The 9813-nt window shown below is 44.2% G+C and overlaps 1 protein-coding gene across 1 annotated transcript in view; it reads left to right on the forward strand.

Moving 5' to 3' along the window:
• Positions 1-9559, forward strand: part of LOC149435579 (ALK tyrosine kinase receptor-like) — a 264409-nt gene extending 254850 nt beyond the window's left edge. The window contains 1 exon segment of the mRNA XM_089662515.1: positions 7727-9559. Within this exon segment, the coding sequence (XP_089518641.1) occupies positions 7727-8422 (696 nt within the window). The 3' untranslated portion in view covers positions 8423-9559.
• Positions 9560-9813: the final 254 nt, after the last annotated feature.

Raw genomic sequence — 9813 nt, forward strand, 5'->3', positions numbered from 1 at the left:
GAGGGGGCACTCTGATGGAGACGGTTGATGTGAGGGGGCACTCTGATGGGGCAGGTTGATGTAAGGGTGTGCTCTGATGGGGCAGGTTCATGAGGGGGCACTCTAATGAGGGCAGTTGATGTAAGGGGGCACTCTGATGGGGACATCTGATATAAAGTGGTAATCTGATGGGGACCCTGATGCAAGGGGGCACTGTGATGGGAACCTGAGGTAAAATGAGGACTTTGATCAGTACTCATGTTGTAAAGGGGGGGACTGTGATAGGGATATCTGATATAAGGGGTCACAGGCTCTGTTTAATCACCCAAATCTAATGATATCCAAATACATACTAGTGTTTCCCTGGTCATGACACTGTGTGACAGACTGTCAACGACTCACACGCAATGTTCATATGCCCCCTGACTTTTTATACTGCACCCCCAGATCAGATAACCTAGATCTGGCCCTGGATGGGAGCATGTATTGAGAACAAAAATGAAGGCTCTCTTTCTGAAAATGCTAGTTGCCTGGTTGTCATGCTGGCATAGCAGCTTTAGTATTTCATGACTCACCAACCAGTTCTACTAGCTTATGGCCAGCTTCAGCCATTCTCCACCAATTGTTCCTTATGGTGACCCACAAAAATTACAGAAAAAAAGATAAGACAGACATGCTGGTTGGGACATTGGACAGGGAGATCCTCAGGGGAACAGAGCTCCTCAGAGCAGACCTGGGTTATACTCTATATTGTCAAAAGTGTTGGGATATCTGCCTTTCCACGCACATGACCTTTAATGGCCCCCCAGTCTTAGCCCGTAGGGTTCAATATTGAGTTGGCCCCGCCCTTTCCACACACATGACCTTTAATGGCCCCCCAGTCTTAGCCCGTAGGGTTCAATATTGAGTTGGCCCCGCCCTTTCCCCCGCACATGACCTTTAATGGCCCCCCAGTCTTAGTCCGTAGGGTTCAATATTGAGTTGGCCCCGCCCTTTCCCCCGCACATGACCTTTAATGGCCCCCCAGTCTTAGTCCGTAGGGTTCAATATTGAGTTGGCCCCGCCCTTTGCAGCTATAACAGCTTCAACTCTTCTGGGAAGGCCGTCCACAAGGTTTAGGAGGGTGTCTATGGGAAGGTTGGACCATTCTTCCAGAAGCACATTTGTCAGGTCAGGCACTGATGTCGGGGGAGGAGGCCTGGCTCGCAGTCTCCGCTCTAATTCATCCCAAAGGTGTTCTATGGGGTTGAGGTCAGGACTCTGTGCAGGACAGTCAAGTTCCTCCACCCCAAACTGGCTCCTCCATGTCTTTATGGACCTTGCTTTGTGCCCTGGTGCGCAGTCATGTTGGAACAGGAAGGGGCCATCCCCAAACTCCTCCCACAAAGTTGGGAGAATTAAATTGTCCAAAATGTCGCTTTAAAAGTTCCCTTCACTGGAACTAGGGGGCCAAGCCCAACCCCTGAAAAGTAACCCCACACCATAATCCCCCCTCCACCAAACTTTACACTTGACACAATGCAGTGAGGCAAGTACCGTTCTCCTGGCAACCGCCAAACCTAGACACGTCCATCAGATTGCCAGACAGAGAAGCCTGATTGGTCACTCCAGAGAACACGTCTCCACTGCTCTAGAGTCCAGTGGTGGCATGCTTTACACCACGGCATCCGACGCTTTGCATTGCACTTGGTGATGGAAGGCTTGGATGCAGCTGCTCGGCCATGGAAACCCATTCCATGAAGCTCTCTACGCACTGTTGTTGGGCTCATCTGAAGGCTACACCAAGTTTGGAGGTCTTTAGCTATTGACTCTGCAGACAGTTGGCGACGTCTGCGCACTGTGCGCTTCAGCATGCGCTGACCCCGCCCTGTCATGTGACGTGGCCTACCACTTGGTGGCTGAGTGGCTGTTGTTCCCAGTTGCTTCCACTTTGTTATAATCCCACTAACAGTTGAGCGTGGAATATTTAGTAGCCAGGAAATGTCACGGATGGACTTATTGCCCAGGTGGCCACCTATCACGGGACCACGCTTGGAGTCACGGAGCTCCTGAGAGCGACCCATTCTTTCACCAATGTTTGTAGAAGCAGTCTGCATGCCTAGGGGCTTGATTGTATACACCTGTGTCCATGGAGGGGATTGGAACACCTGAATCACATGATTTGAAGGGTTGACCCAATACTTTTGTCCTTTTGTCGGGAATGAAGTACATTTATTTTCCTTATCAAAAAAATGTCCATCTAAATATATATTTATCTAATCCCCCTTATGGATGCAAGGTGACGTAGGCAGGATATCTCCAGCATAATAGAGGTCCTCGATTTGATTGGGCAGCATAGGAGAGACGTGAGGTGTCACATGGAGGTTTTACATTTACAAATCTTCTGAAAGAGTAACATCACTAGGTGAGAAGATGGAGGTCATTTTGGAGTCCACTGGATCAGTAGAGTAATGAGGAGGGATGTGGGACTGAGGTCATGTAGGACTCCACTGCAGTAGTGCCAAAACTAGGGGGAAAAGGACATTGAGGTCATTTAAGGGTCTACTAGAGCTATAACATCACTAGAAGGAATATGACATAGAGGCAATTTAGAAGTCTACAGGAGCAGTAATATCAATAGGAGGGAAGTGACATGGAGTTCTTTAGTCTTCTCGAGCAGTAGCATCAGTAGGGAGAATATTACATAGAGGTCATTAAGAAGTATACTGGAGCAGTAACATCACTAGGAGGTATGTGACAAGAAGATAATGTAAGCCAGGGGTGTCCAACCTGTGGCCCAAGACGGCTATGAATGCGGCCCAACACAAAATCATAAACTTACTTAAAAATGTTGATGTATAACTAGAGGGATCCCCATCTAGAGAAAGGAGGTCCTGATTTCTCTACAAATATCTTTATATCCCTAGAGGGATCCCCAGCTGGAGGAAGGAGGTCCTGATTCCTCTATATAGATCTTTATATCATTAGATTGGTCACCAGCAGGAGGAAGGAGGTCCCGATTCCTCTATATAGATCTTTATATCACTACAGGGATCTCCAGCAGGGGGAAGGAGGTCCTGATTCCTATATATAGATCTTCATATCACTAGAGGGGGTCACCAGCAAGAGGAAGGAGGTCCTGGTTCCTCTATATAGATCTTTATATCACTAGAGGGGTTACCAACAGGAGGAAGGGGGTCCCGATTCCTCTATATAGATCTTTATATCACTACAGGGATCTCCAGCAGGGGGAAGGAGGTCCTGATTCCTATATATAGATCTTCATATCACTAGAGGGGGTCACCAGCAAGAGGAAGGAGGTCCTGGTTCCTCTATATAGATCTTTATATCACTAGAGGGGTTACCAACAGGAGGAAGGGGGTCCCGATTCCTCTATATAGATCTTTATCTCACTATAGAGGTCACTGGCAGGAGGAAGGAGGTCCTGATTCCTCTATGTAGATCTTTATATCAGTAGAGGGGTCACCAGCAGGAAGAAGGAGGTCCTGATTCCTCTATAGATATTTGTATCACTAGAGGGGTCACCGGCAGGAGGAAGGAGGTCCCGATTCTGCTCTATAGATCTCTATATCAGTAGAGGGGTCACCAGCAGGAGGAAGGAGGTGCTGATTTCTCTATATGAGGGATGCCCAACCTTCATCCCAAGATGGCTATGAATGCCGCCCAACAAAAAATATCTAAAAATTTTGATATTTTTTTGTGGGGAATGTTTTGTAAAAACACATTTACACTTCGTGAACACATGCGGCCAAACAAAATTTTGACAGCGTCTCTTTACTGGAGTTTTATCTTCCCAAAGAAAAATTTCCCACTCTTCACAATCGCACCCTATTCATGATTTCGGTGTTTGGCAACTCCTAAATTTGTAAGCAACTATTTCCAAGGATGAAGCACACGAAGGGCAAAATTAGAACCAAAAGATCTGATAAGCACCTTGAGAATTTATTCAGAATTGCTATTCCATCCATCCAACCAGATAGTGATTTGTTAGTTTATCAAAGCGTGTCCGGTATTGCACTTGATTTATGTTGCCCTCTTTTATTTTTATAATTATTATATTATTATACAGGATTTATAGCGCCAACAGTTTGCTCAGCACTTTACAATAGAGCAGGAGACAATACAGCAACAATACAGTTCAATACAAGAGAGAAAGGAGGGCCCTGATCCTTGGAGCTTACAATCTAGGAGATAATTTAAAAAAAATACAAAAAAAATGTAATTTTAGTACTCAGATACATTATCTTCATCAGTGGTCATTAACATGTGATCCGCCCAACGTTTTTCTGCTCATCAGCTATGTTTATTGGTGTTGCCCAAGACAGTTCCTCTTCTTCCAATGTGGCTCCGCAAGGCCAAAAGGTTGGACAGCCCCTGATTTAGGAGTCTACTAAAGCAGTAACATCACGAGGAGAGATGTGCCACTGAGGTCATTAAGAAGTCTACAAGAGCAGAGTAGCATCACCAGGACAGAAGGGACATGGAGGTGTTTTAAGAGTCTTCTGGAACAGTAACATCATTAGGAAGGAAGTGACATGGAGGTCATTTAGGATTCTGTTGGAGTGTTCACAGGTAGAGGTTCATGTGTCAAGCTGCACACACTAGGCACCAGTTTTAGGCGGTGGAAGGAAATAAGAGCACCAGGAGGAAACCCAAAATCAACTAGCAGAACATACTAATTTCATGCAGTGTTGAGAGGAACTAAAGCCAGGACTTAGATACCTCCTTCTGCCTCCATGGTCCCCCACTTCCCAAATATTATTATTATACAGTATTTATATAGCGCCAAAGGGTATGCTCAGCGCTGTACAATAGGGGGGACAGAACATGAGACAAGACATTAACAATACACGAGGGGTTCGAGGGCCCTGCTCTTTCGAGCTTACAATCTAGGAGGGAGGGGAAGGTGGTACAGGAGGAGATGGCTGTGGGGGATGGAGTGGTGGGAGGAGTGGAGGAGGTTAGTTGTTAGGTGAGGTCGGGTGTTAGGTGAGGTTGGGGTAGGCTTCCCTGAAGAGGAGGGTTTTCAGGGTGCGCCTGAAGGTGAGGAGGGTAGGTGACAGTCTGATGGATTGGGGTAGGGAGTTCCAGAGGATGGGGGAAGTCCTGGAGAAGTCCTGCAATTGGTCTCGAGGAGGAGACCAGGGAGCTAGAGAGTAGGAGGTCCTGTGAGGAGCGGAGGGCACGGGTAGGGTAGTATCTGGGTATCAGGTCAGTTATGTAGTTCGGGGCGGCATTGTGAATGGCTTTGCACCTTTATTACAAGCCTATGCTCTGTTTATATAAAATAAATGTTGCAATTAATTTATAAGGTGCTGGGCAGTTCACAGAACGGTACAATATAGATAGCAGCCCAGCGCACTCTCCTCGGTCATTGTCATGAGTAATAAAACACAATAAAAAGAAGAATCTTCAGCTTGCTGCTTCCAGGCCCGGTCACTGAGTGGTTACATTTTATCATTCGCTTTCCTACTCCCTGCAGGAAAAGTCTTAACGCCGGGCCAGTCAATAGCACAAAGAAATATCTGCTGCCTAAAAAATGGAATGTGCTTATCAGAAAATTAAATACCAACATAAAGGAGAGCGTGCGATTACCGCGCAGCCAACAGCTTGTCTACTCTACTAATATTATGATTTGCAGAAGCTGGACGCTTCCAGGGAAATCAATCGGAATTATTAGTAAATATTTGTGATTGATGAGATGACCAGACCCATAGTTCATCTTTGTGCACCCTGCGCTGACATCGCCTCATTATTTCATGAGTTACTTCATGCAGTTCCTCATTCAGACGTTTTGATAAATAAACTGACCTCAGACGCGTAGTTACAATAGACAACGATAAAGGGCTTTGAAGCTGGAGAGCCGACTAATGCGCCCCCTATTCTACTTGGGGGAACAAGGGAGTCAGTCTGAAGTGAGATGATAAAGTAGAACACTTGCTATGCTAGTGAAAGGGGATTGTGGGAAAAGAATGAGAAGCTACAAGATATTTTGGTAACTCGTTCATCGCTATGTCTGAGAATTGTAGAAGGCTCTCTAAAATGATGGTTGATATGGGCCAGTTACAGTGGGGATCGAAAGTTTGGGCACCCCAGCTAAAAATGTGTATTAATGTGCATAAAGAAGCCAAGGAAAGATGGAAAAATCTCCAAAAGGCATCAAATTACAGATTAGACATTCTTATAATATGTCAACAAAAGTTAGATTTGATTTCCATCATTTACACTTTCAAAATAACAGAAAACAAAAAAATGGCGTCTGCAAAAGTTTGGGCCCCCTGCAGAGTTAATATCTTGTACTGCCCCCTTTGGCAAGTATCACAGCTTGTAAACGCTTTTTGTAGCCAGCCAAGAGTCTTTCAATTCTTGTTTGAGGTATCTTTGCCCATTCTTCCTTACAAAAGTCTTCCAGTTCTTTGAGATTTCTGGGCTGTCTGTCACGCACGGCTCTTTTAAGGTCTATCCATAGATTTTCAATGATGTTGAGGTCAGGAGATTGTGAAGGCCATGGCAAAACCTTCAGTTTACGCCTCTTGATGTAATCCCCCGTGGATTTCGAGGTGTGTTTAGGATCATTATCCATTTGTAGAAGCCATCCTCTCTTTAACTTCAGCTTTTTCACAGATGGCATCAAGTTACCATCCAAAATTTGCTGAAATTTTATTGAATCCATTTTTCCTTCTACTCGTGAGATGTTCCCTGTGCCACTGGCTGCAACAAAACCCCAAAGCATGATTGATCCAACCCCATGCTTCACAGTTGGACAGAGGTTCTTTTCATTCAATTCTGTGCCCCTTCTTCTCCAAACGTACCTTTGCTCATTCCGGCCAAAAAGTTCAATTTTAACCTCATCGGTCCACAGAACTTGTTTCCAAAATGCATCAGGCTTGTCTATATGTTCATTTGCAAAGTTCAAACGATGATTTTTGTGGTGAGGACATAGAAGAGGTTTTCTTCTGATGACTCTTCCATGAAGACCATATTTGTACAAGTATCTCTTTATAGTGGAATAGTGACCACAACTCCAGTGTCTGCCAGATCTTTCTGGAGGGATCGTGCAGTCAAACGTGGGTTTTGAATTGTTTTTCTCACAATCCTGCGAGCTGTTCTGTTTAATATTTTTCTTGGTCTTCCAGATCTTGCTTTAACTTCCACTGTTCCTGATGACTGCCATTTCTTAATTACATTCCAAACAGAGGATATTGACATCTGAAAACGCTTTGCTATCTTCTTATAGCCTTCTCCAGCTTTGTGAGCGTCAACTATTTTCAGTTTTCTAGACAACTGCTTAGAAGAACCCATGGTGCTGATTGTTGGGGCAAGGTCAGATGAGTCTGGGCATTTAAAACCTTTGAGATTGACATCACCTGGTCTTCCCAGACGATGATTGAGAACAATCCATGACACTGGCAGGTCTCAGCTTGGCAAAGGGGGCAGTGCATGCTATAAATTCTACAGGGTGCCCAAACTTTTGCAGACGCCATTTTTTTGTTTTCTGTTATTTTGAAAGTGTAAATGATGGAAATAAAATCTAACTTTTGTTGACATATTATAAGAATGTCTAATCTGTAATTTGATGCCTTTTGGAGATTTTTCCATCTTTCCTTGGCTTCTTTATGCACATTAATACAAATTTTTAGCTGGGGTGCCCAAACTTTCGATCCCCACTGTACATCAAAAGCAGTTTTATGAGCTCTCTGTACCTAAAACGATCAAGTTTTACTATAATTCTGTTTATTCCCTGCAGGATCCTGATGTTATAAACACGCCCCTTCCTGTGGAATACGGACCTTTGGTGGAGGAAGAAGAAAAGGTTCCCACTAGACCAGAAGACCCAGATGTGATCCCACCACTCCTGGTGTCCCCTGAAAAATCTGGGAAAGAAGACAAATGCAAGCATCATCCTCCACCTCCCATTCCACCTGTTAGAAAAGTCCCCAACAAAATTCACGCTGAACCAAAAGGGCATGGAGAACCTAGACCAGTCTCGGAAAGTGGACATGGCAACTTGGTCTTCGCTCAAGCTAACCCATCAACAGATCTTCACAACACAAGAGGATCCAGAAACAAACCTACAAATCTTTGGAATCCAACATATGGCTCTTGGTTTACTGGGAACGCGGTGGACAAAACCATTTCTCCTGCCGAGCAACCAGTCCCTGAGAACAAGAACACAGTTAACGAGGGGATCTGTCCTGCTGCTCCCAGGGTAACGGCCAGTAGACTCCCAGGCTCCTCCGTTTTACTAGAGCCATCCACATTGACTTCAAATGTTCAGGAAGTGCCTTTGTTTAGGCTTCGCCAGTTTCCTTGTGGCAAAGTTAATTATGGCTATCAGCAACAAGGCTTGCCTGTAGAGACACCAGTGGTACCACCATGTCCCACCAAACACAAAGACGTTATTCCTCGGAGCAAGAGTAATATAACCCAGGAAACTGTCTAAGTCCCATAGCCATGGTTAATAGGGAGGACTGGCAGTATCACCATACTGGTAGAAATTTTGCCAATAAATATTTTTCAACATGTGCCAAACATTTAATTGTCAGCCTTTACAAGCTGGGTCAACTCTACAGGCCATGGCGATCTTGGGCGGATATTCTCGATTTTATGTAACCGGGACATGGGTTTTCAAGAATACCCTTTATTGCTGGTATGCCAGTGCTAAACAGTGCCAGTGCCAAAGATGCCAACAGGGTGTGAGCCAATCAAACACGTCTACAATGCTGGGTTGCAGACTGACTAGTAGAGCTTCTACTTTGGTATTTTTTGATAAGAGCTGAAATTCTTTGCATGTAACACGGAGAATGCTCAGATAGAAGGTCCGTTTTTATATAATTGTTAGAAAACTCCAAGTATTTCCTATTGGTCATTTTTATAGAAGACCATTTAGGCTCACGTCATCATTCTGTCAGTTTGATCTTCAGAAATATAATTTTGAATTTTGGAAGGGCCAGATGAGGGATGATCCTGAGCTGGTTTTAAAAAATGACTGGTTACCAAGGACAAAACAATCTTAAACATTTCTAAAATATGATGTCATTAGACAGCTGACATTTTCTAAATACACTGCCATGTGTGAGGTCAGCAGTGGGATGGGAATGGGTAGCAGAAAAGAATGGGGGACTTTTTTTTCCATTCCTGTAAAGAATTCTGCTGATGAAGAACTACCTAGACTGCCATTGATGGGATTTGGATTGACTGAAGAAAGATTAGAATCAATGTTGGGTTTTTATTGCTGTCCATGACTCCATTAAAGAGATTTCTCTTCACTAAATTTCCTAGTGACAACAGTTTCTCTAGGGAGGGAGTGAAGGAAAATCTCAAATGGCAACAAAGAAGGAAACGGAAAAATGCTTGTTTTAAGTAATGTAATGGAAGGCTAGAACCTTGGTCAGTTGTATATTGCAGTTCACGTCTCTTTTAAAGATTTTCCTTCACTTCTTGCCTGGCGAAACGGTCATCACCACGGAGTAAAGACAAATCTGTGTAATGGAGCCCTTCCACATTCTGTCCAAAAAATATGGAAGGTTTTGGCCATATACTGTAAATTTAGTAATTAAAATTACATCATTTGCCTTCATTAGGGCTTTCAAAGGGGTTTCACTTTCTATCTTTGGTGGACTGAAGAAGCTACAAAATGTCTTCAACATTACAGAAAAAGTCCTGTTGGATGTGGTTAACTAATGCTAGATCTACCATCACTGGGATACATGAGACCACCCACTACTAGATCTAATATGACCGGGATACATGAGACCACCCACTACTAGATATAATATGACCGGGATACATGAGACCACCCACTACTAGATCTAATATGACCGGGATACATGA

The sequence above is a fragment of the Staurois parvus genome, unplaced genomic scaffold (genome assembly GCF_062004578.1).
Source record: "Staurois parvus isolate SC_StPar_1 unplaced genomic scaffold, SC_StPar_1.0 ptg001487l, whole genome shotgun sequence".
Lineage (NCBI taxonomy): Eukaryota > Metazoa > Chordata > Amphibia > Anura > Ranidae > Staurois > Staurois parvus.